The following is an 18,092-nucleotide window of genomic DNA, read 5'->3' as shown; positions in this document are numbered from 1 at the left end:
GGGGCTGCTAATGAGGAATGACACAATGGTTTTTAACAGCTTCAGTGTGCGGGATCTCGCACGCAGTGGCTTCACAGATCAAGAATGTATGACTGGGAGCCCAAATTTAGCTGCAGCAGCAGACAGCTCTGGGTCAGGTCGCACATAAATGTAATAATAGTAGTATTAGAGAACAGAGAAAGACATGACAAGCCGTTAAACATCGACAGGCTACAGATCAACTCACACACACACAGTGTGCACTAACGGGATTCTTAGTAAGACAAATGACAAAGGGTTGGTAAAGATCCATGATGTTCAAAGCTGTGCTTTTGAAGTCTTCAGAGGAGGAGGAGTGTTACTAGCTGAGTCAGATTCATTTAAATGAATTAGTTCATTTGGACAGTTTCTTTCAGTGAATTGATTTGTTAAGCCATCACTCAGTAGTGTTCCCAAAAGTCCCTGAGCAGCATTTTCTGTTAGTTATTATTATTATTTTTCTGGTAGTTAAATATTCAGTTAAATACTTCAGTTATCACTGTTTTCTCTGATTCTAAATGTTTAACAATCCACTACAAATTACAAGTTACTTTTTATAAAATTGTAATCAAATAACTTCACTGATTACATCATATAAAAAGTAATCACTAATACTAATTACTATACTTTTAATTTAATTAGGCATACACCCTTCAACTGTCACAGCAACACAGACAGACATATGAAGATAATTCATGTTTTAAATGTATTCTACATAAATAATATTATTTTAAAATATGTGCAACCCTAGTAATGTACTTCACTAATTGAAAAGGTTGTACCTGCAGTCCTATTACAAGAATTTAGAATGTACTTTACTTTTTGGACTAGAAAAGTAATTATATTACACCCGACTCGGTAAAGAAATTAGGGTGTTTTTAGTTGTAGGCCTACTATTTGTACTTGTACCATAAAGTATCTTTTCCATTTTGGAAAGGTGCATGTGAATTTGCTAATACCATGTACACCTTTCCAGTACAATCTATCAATTTTTCCAAGTCGTAATTTTTGAAAATTTGATAGAAATCATTTCCACACAATAAATATTAAAAAGGTTTGTTTATTTCACTCTCTGTTTAGATTATCATTGTTTAAAACATGTAATCATTTGTATTTTTTTAATCGATTTCCATAGTTCATTGTTGAAAGTCTGGGTGTGGGACAAGGCTAAAACAGTGAAATCTATTTATAAAAGTTAAAGCTGAAGAAACACCCATAAATGTTACTGATCTATTGTGAATGGGACAACTAACACACATTTAATCATGGCAAAGTTTTGGTATTTTAAAATATTTCTAAAAAATCTGCACCATCATCACATCAAACACTAATATTTTTTTTAATAGATTAAGTTTATAATTAATCTTGAATTTATAAATGTATAAGCTTGCAAAATACTTAATAGCAGATTTTCTTGTTAGTGCAATTCATCAAATGTGTTGGACACAAAGTTACTCCTTTTAATGGAACTATTAGTGTTCTTCCACTCTATTTGAGACTCTTGTTTTTTGATAGCTACATTTTTCGACCTGCTTGAAAACAAGATTGTTTCCACCTTACAGTTTTGCTCTCTAATGAAGTTCTCCCTTACAATCCAGAATCACTCAAAAAAATCATCTAAAAAGAACGTTGGTGAATCGACATGACTCTGTGTGAACTGAGCGGCAGTGAAACTTGCTTCTGAAAGCTGATTTTATCTCCTCCATCTAGTCCACAGTTACCCTCAACTTACATTGCATGAATCTATATTTTAATATCTTTGAATAAAAGGAAAATGGCTCTATAATTATACCCATGACAGAGCGAGGGTGGGATGGTAAGAGAGTTGTTCAGTCTGGTTTTATTCTCTTTTTAACACTGTTTAACTAACTCCCACAGACCACCCACCTCTGCTTCATGACATACACTCTCTTGGTTTACACGATTCATAACACAGTGCATGATTAACATTTATAAACTGTTTTTCTTTTGTGAAAGATGTCTTTGGAAAAAGAGAGAATTCTTTTAGATACATACAGAACAACCATCTTTAGAAACATCTTTATAAAGATTGATTTCTTTATACAAATTCATTTGTGACATTCACACAATTAAATCGCTACAAACATTTGTGAACTTTACAACTCTAAAAAAATTTCTCAGCTCTAAAGTGTTGCAGTGTTCGTCTGGCAGGCAACTGTGGCTTAACAGATCCATATGTACAGCGTGAAGTCACAAAGGAGACATTCTCTTTACAGACATCATATGATGTACAGACTGTCACATGGCAGGTTCACATTCTGTATATGTTGAATAACAAACAATCCGTGAAGCTCCTGATTTAGTCATAAGAATCACTGAAAGGCACTAAATAAAGACCTCGTCATTCTTCAGCTGTTTTATTTCTGGTTAACAATGTTGCGTGCGATGAGTTCTTTCATGATCTCGTTGGTTCCTCCATAGATGGGTTGAACTCGGGAGTCTACAAAAGCCCTGAAAGAGAGAAAGAGAATCACAAACTCTTCTGCTGTGTTTTATTTATGTGGAAAGAAAAGTCTGGCTGGGTGAATCACAAGCAAACATGTCCGGGTCATATTTCATCCCAAATTGTAAAAGAAAAAACTTTGAAATATGAAATTATATTATATGAAGCCTATTTTTAGGAATGCATTGTGACATTATTTTCATGAAAATTTAAGCAATATCGCAGGTTCAATACAAGTTAAACTGAATCGACAGCATTTGTGTCATAATGTTGATGACCACAAAGATTTTCAATTCGTCCCTCCTTTTCTTTTTAAAAAAGAAAAAAAATTTCTTTAAAATATTGAGGTTACAGTGAGACACTTACAATGGAAGTGAATGGAGCCAATTTTTGGAGGGTTTAAACAGAAATGGGAAGCTTATAATTTTATAAAAAGCACTTACATTAATTCTTTTGTTAAAACTCGTGTATTATTTGAGCTGGAAATTCATTTAAATCTTCATTTTTACAGTCGTTTTAGGGTCGTTTACATGTCGTCATAGCAACAAAGTTGTAAAATTGACTATAACTTTACACAGAGAAGGTTAGTAAGTGATTTTATCACACTAAAATCATGTTAACACACATATTGTTTACATCTTGTGGCTATAATTTTGAATCAGTGAGTATTTTTATGTTTAAAAATTGGCCCTCATTCACTTCCATTGTAAATCTGGAACCAGATTTTTGCTTTTTTTAAAGAAAGGAGGGGCAAGTTGAAAATAAATTTTCGTGGCACAAATGCTGTTGCAAACGCACACATTTAACCAAATACTCCCTAATTTAATGTGACTGCCGGACATCTAAGTTTTAATATTTCTCATTATTCTCAATGGTGATTCTCATTAGATTTTCATTACTGTAATACTGAATTTTTTTCATTAAAATCATCATAACTTAAAGGAATATACCGGGTTCAATACAAGTTAAGCTCAATCGACAGCTTTTTAAGGAATAATATTAATTCCCACAATTTATTTTCACTGTTTCCTATTTTTCTTGAAAAAAAAAAAACAAAAAAAAAATTTTGTGTTACAGTAAGGCAATTAAAATGGAAGTGAATGTGGCCAATCTGTAAACATTAAAATACTCATGGTTTTAAAAGTATAGCCATAAGACATAAACAATGTGTGTTAACATGATTTAAGTGTGATAAAATCAGTTTATCTGTGTAAAGTAACATCCAATATAGTTTTTGTTAGGAATGTACCGGTGGTCAAGGAGGTTAAAAAGTGACGTGGATACAAAAATATGCAGTGTAGGGTGTTTATTCCAATAAAGGTGCCAAAAACAGGTGGTTTCCAATTGGAGTGCAAAGATATTTGCAGTGGCAAAAAGAAGAAAAAATAAACAAAAGAAAAGAAATATATACACTGGCGGTCAAACGTTTGGAATAATGTACAGATTTTGCTGTTTCAGAAGGAAATTAGTACTTTAAATCATCAAAGTTGCATTCAACAAATCACAAGGTATAGTCAGGACATTACTGATGTAAAAAACAGCACCATCACTATTTGAAAAAAGTCATTTTGATCAAATCTAGACAGGCCCCATTTCCAGCAGCCATCACTCCAACACCTTATCCTTGAGTAATCATGCTAAATTGATCATTTGGTACTAGAAAATCACTTGCCATTATATCAAACACAGTTAAAAGATATTTGGTTCGTTAAATGAAGCTTAACATTGTCTTTGTGTTTGTTTTTGAGTTGTCACAGTATGCAATAGACTGGCATGTCTTATGGTCAATATTAGGTTAAAAATGGCAAAAAAGAAACAGCTTTCTCTAGAAACTCATCAGTCAATCATTGTTTTGAGGAATGAAGGCTATACGATGCTTGAAACTGCCAAAAAACTGAAGATTTCATACAAAGGTGTTCACTACAGTCTTCAAAGACAAAGAACAACCGGCTCTAACAAGGACAGAAAGAGATGTGGAAGGCCAGATGTACAACTAAACAAGAGGATAAGTACATCAGAGTCTCTAGTTTGAGAAATAGACACCTCACATGTCCTCAGCTGACAGCTTCATTGAATTCTACCCGCTCAACACCAGTTTCATGTACAACAGTAAAGAGAAGACTCAGGGGTACAGGCCTTATGGGAAGAATTGCAAAGAAAAAGCCACTTTTGAAACAGAAAAACAAAAAGAAAAGGTTAGAGTGGGCAAAGAAACACAGACATTGGACAACAGATAATTGGAAAAGAGTTTTATGGATCTTAACCCCATTGAGCTTTGTGGGATCAGCTAGACTGTAAGGTGCGTGAGAAGTGTTCGACAAGACAGCCACATCTATGGCAAGTGCTACAGGAAGTGTGGGGTGAAATGTCACCTGAGTATCTGGACAAACTGACAGCTACAATGCCAAGGATCTGCAGAGCTGTCATTGCTGCACGTGGAGGAAGTGTTGGTGTTTTGATGAGAATTCTTTGAAGTAGGTTTTTATTATTTCAAATTGTAATAGTAATTTTTCATGTTATTAATGTCCTGACTATACATTGTGATCAGCTGAATGCCACTTTGGTGAATAAAAGTACCAATTTCTTTCCATAAGAGCAAAATCTGTACATTATTCCAAAAGTTTGGCCACAAGTGTACACGGTTGTACTTGGCTATGCCACTCGGGCCCAAAACTCCAACACGTAATTCACTTTTTCTTCACCTCTAACCAACTCTTAACTCCTATCTGAACTCCCACGCCTCAAATGACTACCAGGATCTGCTTTTATAGGGCTAGCTGTTTTTACTTAGAATAGGAAGACAAGGTGAATAAACATTTATCTGTAACATAAAACATTAATATGGTTCAACATAAAAGGTATCACAAACACTTCAGACATTTCACAAGAGCAATCATTATTCCCCATGATTACACCCCCCGAAAATGGATGTGCCCTATTGTACCGAAACAATGGGAGCTATAAATGTGGCAGCTTCTCATAAAAAGATTTGGCAAATGAATGGTGAACTGGTAAGTACAACTGTTTTTGTATTCATGTGTTGGCCTGATTATATGAAGCATTAAACTTTAACTGATACAAGTTGTGTTGTGTCCTCCCTGAGCAGTTATTATTACGGTGTGTAACATGAAACATTTAACAAACTCAACAATTAATGGCATGAACAACAGCACACAAACAAAGCTACAAAAACAATCTGCATAAACTGATGATATTTGCCGCCAACCAGACTGTGAAAATACGGTGTATCATTTGTGTGTGTGTGTGTGTTTGTATTCTCAGTTCCTTTTACATTAAAAGTCGCTAGTCACAGAGTCCATTTGTGACAGTTATATTAAAGGGTTTCATTGTCATGACAATAAATTTGTAGTTTTGGATATAACTTTACACAGATATGGTTAGTAAGTGATTTTTATCACACTAAAATCATGACATATTCTTCACTGGTTTCATGAGTTTCACCCAGCTGTCTCTACAAACTCAAAGATGTTATTCAAAAGTGAATCTCTATTAAACAGCCACAGGTTTAGAAGACATGGATCATTCTGGAAGGCTCCACGCCTACATATGGAAGCATAATATACAATAGCATACTGTGCAAAGTATTTAAATACCTCATAGTCAAATTTTAGCTTGTGCAGAAAGAATATTTAAATGAGTTGTACAATGGATACAGTATCTTTAAAAAGCACTTCCTTAAATGACACTTCAAATGAACTCAGCATGCAACTCTATTTTTAGCATGAGATACAGAGCTGAGAGAAATACACCCTCTGCTGGACACCAGAATAACGGCCAAGGAAAAGCAAATGCTAAGACTGTTTGAAATAACATAGTTTATACAGATAACTCTTTAAATGTATTGCCATTGTGTGCAATAAATATAATAAGTAAGTAAAAGTGACTCCACTTGCAGAATAAAGGAACAGTTCATCTCAGAATGAACATTCTGTCACCATTTATCATTCCAAAGAGAAAAGAAAGTCATATGGGTTTGGAACAACATAAGGGTGTGTAAATGATGACAGAATTTTCATTTTTGGTGAACCATTCATTTCAATATTGTTTGCAAACAACATCTATAATTCCTGAATATGTAAACACTGCATTCTGGAGTATCAGTTTTATCATCCAATTACAGTATGCTTGCATATTAAACAAGTGATAGGTATAAAGCATACTGAATTTCGAGTTTACTTCGAGTGGCATACTGCTATCTAATTATTATACAATACATGCTGTTTTAAATAGCAGATGGTGATTGTCACTCACTTGGCTATTGGAAACTCCCACATGTAGCCCCATCCTCCATGAAGCTGCAGGCACTGAGAAGCAACTTTATTCTGCAGATCTGAAGCCCTGTGGAGAGGTAAAGACTGCAAATGTATTGCTGTATTCAACAGGTTTGGATTCTGAGGCCCTGTTTGCATGCACCTGGTATAAACATCTGTCTCGGTCATCCGATCACAATAGTCAGGAGAGACAGACCGCAGTTTTTGAGGTGAGAGTCTACGGACAGACAGACATTCAGGACGGACTGGCGTTTACACCTTAGATGCGATGTGGTCACAAGTGTATTTGTTTTTTGTAATACGAAAACAAAATGTTTATGACCCCGTTAACACCTGTATTTAGCACTGACAACTTGTGATCGGGTCATCTGAAGCACATCTTTATACCAGGAGTAAAGGGGGTCATAGATGAACTGATAGACAGAAGAGAGAACCCCATGTAAACGGGGCCTGGAAGTCTCACCAGTATTTGGCCATAGATGCTGTGCTTGAGTCCAACTTCTTCTCACTGTGGAGCTGAAAGCAGCTGTCGATGAACGCTCGACCGACACAGATCTCGGTCTTCAGCTCAGCCAGTTTGTGCTGCACTGTCTGAGAGAGAGAAGAGCACTTTTACAGTTGATGATGATAAGATGTTATTAGTTCAAACCTGATTTACAGCTCACTGATGTACAAATGAACTACATAATGTAGCTCATTAAATTTATCCAAGCATCTGTCTGAAACCGTGGGCAGGATGGAGGGATACAATTACGGAGAGAGCGCCTGGCCATGACCTTACGTGAGGTTAAAAGTGGACTACACAAATGAGAAAACTGATCCTCGTAGTGAAAGTCGAGAGAAACCAATTAGACTGAACGTTTTGTTTTTTAAAGGGATCATATCATGAGAAAAACATTTTTTCTTTGATTCAGATAAAAAGCATTTAAAAAGTTAATTGTATTTTATACAACAGTTAGTTCAGATTTGATTGGCTAAGATGTATATTATTTAGTAAAATGGAATGAGTGAGCAAGAACCACTCATTACACCTACTGAGCTGTTATGCAAATATGATTTATTTATTCTTTTCTTTTGCTTTATCACTCTCTTTTTTTTCTTTCTCCTCACTGGCCAGTAGGTGGCGATATGCACAAAGAATGCAAAACAGCAAAAAACAGAAGAAGAACTCTCTTGAATGTGAATAGGAGGGCTGGGTGAAAGTATATTTATAGTAAAAAAAAAAAATATTGAACTGTTTCTCGCCCACACCTGACATATGAGTTATGCTGAGATAAAAGTAATCCACACGATTCCTACACAATTTTTGGAGCTTCAAAGTTCTGATCACCATTCACTTGCATTGTATGGATCTACAGAGCTGAAATATTCTTCTAAAAATCTTCATTTGTGTTCTACAGAAGAAAGAAAGTCATACACATCTGGGATGACATGAGGGTGAGTAAACAATGAGAGAAATTTTAGTTTTGGGGGAACTGCCTCTTTAAGATCAGCAATGGAATTACTGGTACTAGTAGTAATTAGGTTTGCAGTTTACACTAGTAAAACCATTAATTCTTGATATAAAAGTGACATCATTACTTGTAAAACTTGTAAAAGCCATAACTATTTGTGTTCACAATGATCTGTCAGTTGCTCTTGTTCAAAACACAATTGCAGATATCTATATTTCATTTCTAACTAAATACATATATTAGCTATTTGTAAAAAAATTAAAGGGCTGTGAATCGATTTAAAAAAATTGACTAATTAATCGCACAGTTTTCTGTGATTAATCACGATTAATCATGATTAAATTGTAGTACATGATACATTACAACAAACATTAAAAAAATCATAATATATAATACCATAATTATAATTACTTTATACTTTGTCTCAACTTGAAAGAAATTGCTTAGTCATCATTTATTTTAATTATTTAAATATGTACAGTTTTTTTTTTTTTTTCGTTTTTTTTCTCAGATAGAGTAATTAGACACATATTAGTATGTATTAATCTTTTATACAAGTACAGTGGCAAGCAAAAGTTTGGCCACCCCTGGTCAAAATTTCTGTTGCTGTGAATAGTTAAGTGAGTAGAAGATGAACTGATCTCCAAAAGTTAAAGATGAAACATTCTTTTCAACATTTTAAGCAATATTAGTGTATTATTTTTATTTTGTACAATGTTAGAGTGAAAAAAAGGAAAGGAGCACCATGCAAAAATTTGAGCTCTCAGAAAACTTTTACCAAGGTCTCTGACCTTAATTAGCTGGTTAGGCTATGGCTTGTTCACAATCATCGTTTGGAAAGGCCAGGTGATGCACATTCCAAAGCTTTATAAATACTCTGACTCCTCAAATCTTGTCCCAACAATCAGCAGCCATTGGCTCCTCTAAGCAGCTGTCTAGGCATTAAAATAATTGATGCCCACAAAGCAGGAGAAGGCTTTAGGAAAATAGCAAAGTGTTTTCAGGTAGCTGTTTCCTCAGTTCATAATGTAATTAAGAAACAGCAGTTAACAGGAACTTTCAGAGAGAACTCCTCTTAGGATTGTTAGAAAGGCAAATCAAAACCCCTGTTTGACTGCAAAAGACCTTAAAGAAGATTTAGCAGACTCTGGAGTGGTGGTGCACTGTTCTACTGTGCAGCGACACCTGCACAAATATGACCTTCATGGAAAAGACATGCGAAGAAAAACTTTCCTGCATCCTCTCCACAAATTTCAGCATCAGAAGTTTGCAAATTAACATCTAAACAAGCCTGATGCATTTTGGAAACAAGTCCTGCGGACCGATGATGTTACAATATAACTTTTTGGCCGCAATGAACAAAGGTATGTTTGGAGAAAAAAGGGTACAGAACTTCATGAAAAGAACACCTCTCCAACTATTAGGCACTTGTGTTGTTGCCGGGAACATTTCACTGGTAGAGGAAAGAATGGATTCAATTAAATACCAGCAAATTCTGGAAGCAAACTTCACACCATCTGTAAAAAAGCTGAAGTTGAAAAGGGGATTGCTTCTACGACAGGATAATGATCCTAAACACACCTCAAAATCCACAATGGACAACCTCAAGAGGCGCAAGCTGAAAGTTTTGCCATGGCCCTCACAGTCCCCCAACTTAAACATCATCGAAAATCTGTGGATAGACCTCAAAAGGGCAGTGCATGCAAGACGGCCCAAGAATCTCACAGAACTAGAAGCCTTTTGCAAGGAAGAATGGTCGAAAATCCCCCAAACAAAAATTGAAAGATACTTAGCTGGCTACAAAAACCTTTTACAAGCTGTGATGCTTGCCAGGGGGTGTTACTAAGTACTGACCATGCAGGGTGCCCAAACTTTTGCTTCGGGCCCTTTTCCTTTTTTGTTATTTTGAAACTGTAAAAGATGAATATAAAAAAGTAAAATAGCTTAAAATATTAAAGAAATGTGTCATCTTTAACTTTAAGCCTTTTGGAAATCAATCTTTTGCTCTCTTAGCTATTCACAGCAACAGAAATTTTGATCAGGGGTGCCCAAACTTTTGCATGCCACTGTATATGTAAACATGCCATAGAAACAGTGGACATGTTGTAATTACAATTGGGCAAAATCTTCTGGCGTTTTCCAGTGGCATTTTTTTAATAATAGGATCAAATGGGCAGATTCAATTAATATTAAACTTTATTGGCAAGAGAAACTTAAGTGTACATTGCCAATGCATTATTAGACACTATACATACAGATATAAAACATATTGATTGCTGAAGTTTAATTTGCTGAAGTTTAAAATCTCAAAACTATTATTTACTCTGGCTGCCATTTAGTCTCTACAAGTACACCTGACTGCAGCATGCTGAATGGCCGAGTCCTCTCAGTCTCTATCGCGCACATGCTGGGTCTCTCTCGGGCAGTTTCGCTTTTGAAACTGGTTCAGATGGGTCATCGCAAAGAGATACAGCTGCTTGCCTGTATCTCTCACACACATGGTTCATCACTTGCGGGTTAAGTCTCCATTCTCTGTACAGTAAATCCACTACTGTGTTTATTATGCCCGGGACATGCATCGCGCATAATGAATAAGCGTGTACTGCTTCACACAATTAGTTTCTGTGCGAGGATGTGCAGTTTAGTCAAGTGAGCACCCCCCACCATAATAATAATATGGAGCATGTAAGGCTGAGTAGCCTGCCAGGAACAACTCGGGACACCTTTCTCCGATTACGTGAAAATAGATACAGCATTAATTGCATTATTTATTTATTTTATGCATAAAACATAAAATATTAATCATAGAAATGAATGCGTTAAATTTCCCAGTCTTATAATTTTTCAGATCAACAATTATATTTTACTAGAACAAATGTCCATTCTTGATATCAACAAATGAATTACAACTAGTAAAAATGCTAATTTTTGTTATCTGAAAATGTATCAACATGTTAGATTTGGTATTTAAGATATCAGTCAAATCAATAAATTGAAGAGTAAATCTTACTAGTTACAATAACATTATACATATCTGAAATTAACATTACCACTAGTCACTAGCACTTTTACTAGTTGTATTTCAATTGTTGATATCAGGAATGGACAATTGCACTAGTAACAATGTAATTATTGGTATAAAAAATATTATAAATGTTACTAGTAAGAAGTACAAGTACATACCTGATATGTGTAATTGGAATTTCAACTAGTAAGAAAAAACTTGTTGCATGATACAGTATGACCCTTTTTCATGTTTACCTGCAAGTGAGCGATGGTCTGGCCAAATGCCTTCCTCTGCATCACATAGTTCCTTGTCTCTTCAAACATGAACTCACAGCTGGCCATGGCCATGGCTGCTATGATAAGACGTTCCTGCAGAATAACAGAGAAAGAGAGAGAGAGATCCAGACTGAGATTGCTCCCTTTTCCAATTATAGTACATTATAATGGGGTGTCAGCCTATTTGTAGAGCTGTTTGAATATGCTAAATCCTTTGACCTATACAGTTTAGAAATTTTACAACCACAATTTAATCTGTGTACAAAAGATCTTGTGCAGCACAATGCAATGGGTGCCAGCAGCACTAAACACTTCTACTTTTATATCAGTCCGTTTGAGAACAACACTAATGCTAACTCAATAACCAACAGTACATCTGTTCTTCTCTTATATACCTGTGGCAGCTCGTTCATCAGGTAATAGAATCCTTTGTTGGTCTGACCCAACAGAGCATCAGCCGGTAAACGCACATCCTCAAAAAACAGCTCAGCTGTATCCTGGAAACAATGAATATGTACAGTAGATCCTTAATCCTCTTGACTAATCAATGATGCTTCAAAGTGATATTAACCCAATATGCTTCAATAATATCTCAGTAAGCTCTTGTAAATCCTGACAACTCATATTAATTTTTTCATGTGTTTAACATTGTGCATTTCCATGCATTTTTGAGTATTGTATGTAAAAAGCTTGAAAGAACCTGAGCTTTCAGCCCGATTTTTTCCAGCTTGCGGCCTTTCTGGAAGCCCTTAGTGCCGTTGTCGACCAAGAACAGACTGATTCCGTGAGCTGCGGTCTTTGCCTCACGATTCGTCACGGCAACTACGATCACCACATCACTCATCCAGCCATTAGTGATAAACACCTGAAAGAAAGAGTGCTGTGCATGAACAAAACCAGATGGAAAATTATAGGCGTGAAAAAGATTCACAACAAAGAAACAAACAAATCAACCAACAACTAATCTACAGAAGATTCAGTTCTTTTATTTAAAAGTTTTAAATACGAGTGTGTGCAATTTGAGAGCTGCATTGGAGGGGAAGATTTTCAGTGATTTCGGTCTGTTCCTCACAAACTACTATCCACCTTTTTTCTGAATGCAGAAGTGTTCCACGATTCATAACGAATGCCTGTTTTGATTTTCAGGTCTCCAGTGTTTTCACTCACATCGGCGTATGTTCTTAGCAGATGCTTAGCATTTTAAATTTGTAAAAATTGCCAAATAAAAACCATCTTTTGACAGTGTCTCACCTGAGTGAGTAGATGACATAACGTAGTGGCCTGAGGTTATTTACGTTGATATCATGGACTACTTTGAGTTGTTATGGCAGCCTGAAGTCATTTTTACTCCAATTCACTTAAAATGTTTGTTGTTTTCCATCTGGATCGCTCGTTTCTGAAGTTTTAAAAATCACTATTTTATGGAGACCTGAAACAGGAAGCAGTCCAGTGGCAATCAGAATCATCATGGCACCGCCCAGTGGTTGGTCAGGAAAACTGTGACTTTTAAAGCCTATTCAAAAGGCCGAATTTTCGGTCCGAACAATCTTTTGAATAGGATCAATGGATTCCCATGGCGCTATTCTCACCGGGTCCGACAAACCGTCTGCCGACAATCCAACTGTTTTTACAGAGAGCAATTTTCTGTTTTTCTGCGGACTGCTATGAAAATTGACTAACTAGTGAGATAAGAGCTTTTTGTCATGTTCCCAGAGTCACTGCTGCTGCAAAATCCAGTGTATTAGTGGCACTAATCAACTGGCAAACACAGGTGCTGTGCTCTTTTACTCATCTCATGCACAAAACTCTGAATTCAATGCAATTTAATGCAAATATGAAGTGAATAAATAATATAGAACACATTCTTTCTTTTTTAGGATTTGTAAGTAATGTGCGGATAGCTCATATTATATAATAAACCTGGTGTTTAGTCTTATTGTACATTATTTAATATGTATTTCACTGTGCCTGTTATTTTATCCTGGCATTAAAAATAACAGTGAGGTTTGAGCTCATAGTAAAAAATAACATTTACGTGCAATATTTTAGACAAACGCTCTAAAAATGTACGAACCTCACTGCAAGGATAATAACACAAAGTATTCCTGTAACAATGCTCTTTTTCTCACCACGCACAAGAAACCCTGAATTCAATTCAAATATGCAATAATTAAATAAAATACCATGAGATTTTTAATGTTATACATCATATTTTCTATACCTGTTTTACTTAATGTATATTATACAATGTGCATTTATAAAACTGTTCCTTGTGTTATATTATCCAGACATTAAATAAGCAAAGCTGGGTTCATGAGTTTGTTTGGAATACGCTCGCAGCAAAGTGCATGTTGAAGACGCTCTTTACTCATTTCACTCGCACAAACACACAGATTATTTATTCCTTACAATGCATCAAAAACATGGAAAGAACATAATGATTTTAATTTGAATTGTTTCGGTCCTGATGTGAACAGACCTTTCGTTTGCAGTTTGTCTCACAAATTCTTCACACATTTGGTGTAAATAGACCTTAAGACATGGAATATAGCACACATTTATGATACTTTTATGATGCTTGTTTTGTCCTTTCTGGATCTCTACCATGTCCATCCCCATTCACTTTCATTGTATGGAAAAGTGCTGCATGGACATTTTGATTAACATCTTTTGTTTTCCACAGAAAAAAAACTGAGTAAATGATGACAGAATGAAATTGTCTTTTAAGTGATACACGTAATTTTTTTAATTCCATAAACCAGAGGAAGAGAGAGAGAGAAAGAGAGAGAGAGAGAAATGTAGGCACACTTAAATTCTGCTGAAAATACTGTAGAAAGAATTGATGGCATTTTTCATACCTTGCTCCCATTAAGAATCCAGTCAGTGCCATCTCTTTTGGCATAAGTCTTCACTCCCTGAAGGTCACTACAGAGACAAAATAGAACATAACTGGGACAACTAAAGGGACAAAGGCACATATCACAAAATTGCTTTTTAGTACAAGTACAAATTATGCACCATGAGAGTCAAGGTCTTTGTATATTTAAAGTGACATCAAGCTATCCAACTATTTGAGGAACTGAAGCATCATTTATTCTTCATTGAGGCTCACCTGCCGGCTCCAGGTTCAGTCATAGCGATGGCCCCAATGCATTTCCCAGCAGTCATCTGTGGAATATAGCGCTCAATCTGAGCCTTAGAGCCGTAGTGACTGATGTAAGGCATTACAATCTCAGAGTGCAGAGAGAAACCTGGACCGCTGCAGTTAGCATACATTCTACAACATAAACAGAGCCACTGTGCTTCTGCAACATTACAACATCTCATGAGAGCATGTCCAGGTCATGCTTCTGGAAGTTTAACTTTTGAGTTTTATTTTTTTTAATTCTCATTGTTCTCAATGGTGATTCACATTAGATTCTCATTACTGTAATACAGTAATTTTTTACTGTATTATTGTAATATTATAAATACTATTACAATATTATAAATATTGTAATATAATGATTAATTTATTTAAATTATCATATAAGTGGCATAATAAGGATAAGTGTGGCAGAAGGTGTATGGATGGATGGATCATCATAATTTAAAGGCTGTACAACAACTATATTTATGTATAAATATTTTACTATTTAAAAAACATTTTTCTGCATTGCAGTAATGAGAATAAGGAGCGGGGTGTGCTTCATTGTCATGAAAATAATGTTACAATGCAAAGAATCTTGACGGCCATAAAGTAAGCTTCATTTTATAATAATTATAAAATAATTGTACAACAACAATAATAATTTCTTACTTTTTCCTTTTGATTTTGGGATGAAACAGTTTCTTGGCATGGAAATCCATGGCAAAATCTTCACAACATAAATGTGTGACTGAGAGCAAAGTTACAGACAGGTGAGGGTGGGGCTACAGTGATAGAAAGGGGAGGGTGGGGCTACAGTGACAGAAAGATGAGAGTGGGGCTACAGTGATGGACAAGTGAGGGCTGGCTACAGTGATGGACAAGTGAGGGCTGGCTACAGTGATGGACAGGTGAGAGTGGAGCTACAGTGATGAACAGGTGAGAGTGGAGCTACAGTGATGAGACAGGTGAGGGCTGGCTACAGTGATGAACAGGTGAGAGTGGAGCTACAGTGTTAGACAGGTGAGGGCTGGCTACAGCGATGGGCAGGTGAGGGTGGATAGACAGGTGAGGGCAGGGATCCAGTGACAGAAAGGGGAGGACGGGGCTACAGTGATGAACAGGTGAGGGTGAAGCTACAGTGATAGAAAGGTGAGGGCGGGGTTACAGTGATGAACAGGTGAGAGTGCAGCTTCAGTGATAGACAGGTGAGGGCTGGCAACAGTGAGGGGCAGTTGAGGGTAGAGCTACTGTAATAGAAAGGGGAGGTGGCGGAGCTACAGTGATGGACAGGTGAGGGCAGAGCTACAGTGATAGGAGGGGCTACAGTGATGGGCAGGTGAGGTCGGAGCTATAGTGATGGCAGGTAAGGGCGGGGATCCAGTGACAGAAAGGGGAGGACGGGGCTACAGTGATGAACAGGTGAGGGTGAAGCTACAGTGATAGAAAGGTGAGGGCGGGGTTACAGTGATGAACAGGTGAGAGTGCAGCTTCAGTGATAGACAGGTGAGAGTGGAGCTTCAGTGAAGGGCAGGTGAGGGTGGAGCTGCAGTGACAGAAAGGGGAGGGGTGAAGCTACAGTGATGGACAGGTGAGAGTGGAGCTACAGTGATGGACAGGTGAGGGCGGGGTTACAGTGATGAACAGGTGAGAGTGGAGCTTCAGTGATAGACAGGTGAGGGCTGGCAACAGTGAGGGGCAGTTGAGGGTGAAGCTACAGTGATAGAAAGGTGAGGGTGGGGTTATAGTGATGAACAGGTGAGAGTGGAGCTACAGTGATAGAAAGGTGAGGGCAGGGCTACAGTGACAGAAAGGTGAGGGTAGGTCTACAGTGACAGAAAGGTGAGGGTAGGTCTACAATGATAGAAGGTGAAGGCAGGGCTACAGTCATGGACAGGTGAGGGCAGGGCTACTCACTGCTCCTCCCACACCACGGCAGCAGACAGCATGTCTCCTCCCACCCCTCCGTGTTCTTCGGTAGTGAATATTCCCAATAATCCCTGTTCTCCAGCCTTTTCCCAAAGCTCTCTGCTAACCTCACCCTTCTTTTCCCATCTGTAAATACACAAATACACACTTTTGACTATACCAAACATTTTAATTGTACATCTATTTGATTATTATGACATGTCATCATCAGGATTAGATAATGCAAGAGCACTGAACACTTTACAAAGGTGAAGTGACTCACTCGGCATGATACGGAATGACTTCCTCCTGAAAGAACCGCCGCACATTCTGACGGAACAGGTCGTGTTCCTCCGAGAAGATCCGTCTGGTGCCAATGTCCATCAGAGTCTTGGCCATGGATGTTTCGGGTCGAAAAGGTGCTGCTGTTTCCCCATGCTGGGGGTCAGCATGCTGCATTCTGGGAATCAAATCAACATCTTAAAATAGACTCGAATGGCTCTCTCAAAATTCAGTACATGGTTCTAAGCTTGCTAAAAGCACTAAAGCTTTTTCAAAATGATAATAACAATATACACTGTTGTTTGATATTAAGAATTGTGTAGTATAGTATAGATAGCTTTGATCAACAATGTCATTCGTTTCACTGAAAACCACTTCTTAAAATTTGATTTAGTTTTTTTTTTTTAGATGATAATACCATGGTACTTTAATGCCATGTAACGATTACCACATTTACCCACCATGGCGTAAAGATATGACTACCATATCAATAAAGATATGACTACCATATCAATATCATATCAATACTGATATATTTTATATTCATGTACCATTGCATTAACAAGGTATTTAAAAAAAATGGTACCTGTCCAACATAAATAAACAATAAAACATTGCTGGAGTAATATGCTTCTCAAAAACGTTTAACTGTTTATTCTCATTTCACTGTCTAAACAACATTTATGTAGAACATATCGTGAGAATTATTGCCATATAAAAATGCGCCTATCGAACAAAATAAGAAAACAAATACGATTTCTGTACAGATTAAACATTAAGGAAATCAACAATGAAGTCACTAAACAAAAACAAACAGCAGGTGCCACTCTCACCTCGTCATGGACACTGTAAACGCTTGTTTACCCCGCAAATACACATTTTTCGTGACAGGAGAAAAACTCCTGAGTGTTTTGAGTGCAAACATCTTATGTCGATATGATCAACAACACTGCCGTCTGACTGATTGATTGACAGGTCACATACAGCGCCCGTGAACTTTCCTCTAAATCCACTTCCGCCTAATAACAAATGAAAACTGCACTTCAAAATAAGAGTCCGTGTTTTAGGATCAGCTGAAGAAGTGAACGGTTATGAACTCAAGCACGAATTGTTAATGAAAATAATTATTACCTCATGAATTGAAACAAATAGTTACTGTTGAAAGGGATTATCATTTCCTGTCCCTGCAACCACTGTCTTCAAACTATTTTAACATTTTGTTGTTTATTTATAAATGTGTTGAATTAATTGTGTTGTGAAATGGA

The 18,092-nt window shown here is 36.7% G+C and overlaps 1 protein-coding gene across 1 annotated transcript; it reads right to left on the bottom strand.

Annotated features, from left to right (window-relative positions):
- Positions 1-2,046: 2,046 nt before the first annotated feature.
- Positions 2,047-17,841, bottom strand: acadl (acyl-CoA dehydrogenase long chain). Its single transcript, XM_051656720.1, has 11 exons — positions 17,661-17,841; positions 16,829-17,005; positions 16,555-16,692; positions 14,623-14,787; positions 14,369-14,435; positions 12,211-12,375; positions 11,906-12,007; positions 11,490-11,603; positions 7,238-7,365; positions 6,755-6,841; positions 2,047-2,490 (listed from the first exon to the last, which is right to left on the bottom strand). The coding sequence occupies exons 1-11, from the start codon at positions 17,750-17,752 to the stop codon at positions 2,397-2,399; spliced, it is 1,329 nt and encodes a 442-aa protein (XP_051512680.1). The 5' UTR covers positions 17,753-17,841; the 3' UTR covers positions 2,047-2,396.
- Positions 17,842-18,092: the final 251 nt, after the last annotated feature.

Source organism: Myxocyprinus asiaticus, chromosome 26 (assembly GCF_019703515.2).
Source record: "Myxocyprinus asiaticus isolate MX2 ecotype Aquarium Trade chromosome 26, UBuf_Myxa_2, whole genome shotgun sequence".
NCBI lineage: Eukaryota > Metazoa > Chordata > Actinopteri > Cypriniformes > Catostomidae > Myxocyprinus > Myxocyprinus asiaticus.
Note: the sequence above shows the minus strand (reverse complement) of the source record. Positions and strands in the feature narration are given on the sequence as shown.

Coding starts and splice junctions, on each gene's coding strand:
- acadl (XM_051656720.1), bottom strand. CDS start 17,752: ATGTTTGCACTCAAAACACTCAGGAGTTTTTCTCCTGTCACGAAAAAT. Junction 14,788..16,554: donor GCCGTGGTGTGGGAGGAGCA/GTGAGTAGCCCT, acceptor TTTATGTTGTAG/AATGTATGCTAACTGCAGCG. Junction 11,604..11,905: donor TGATGAACGAGCTGCCACAG/GTATATAAGAGA, acceptor GTTATTCTGCAG/GAACGTCTTATCATAGCAGC.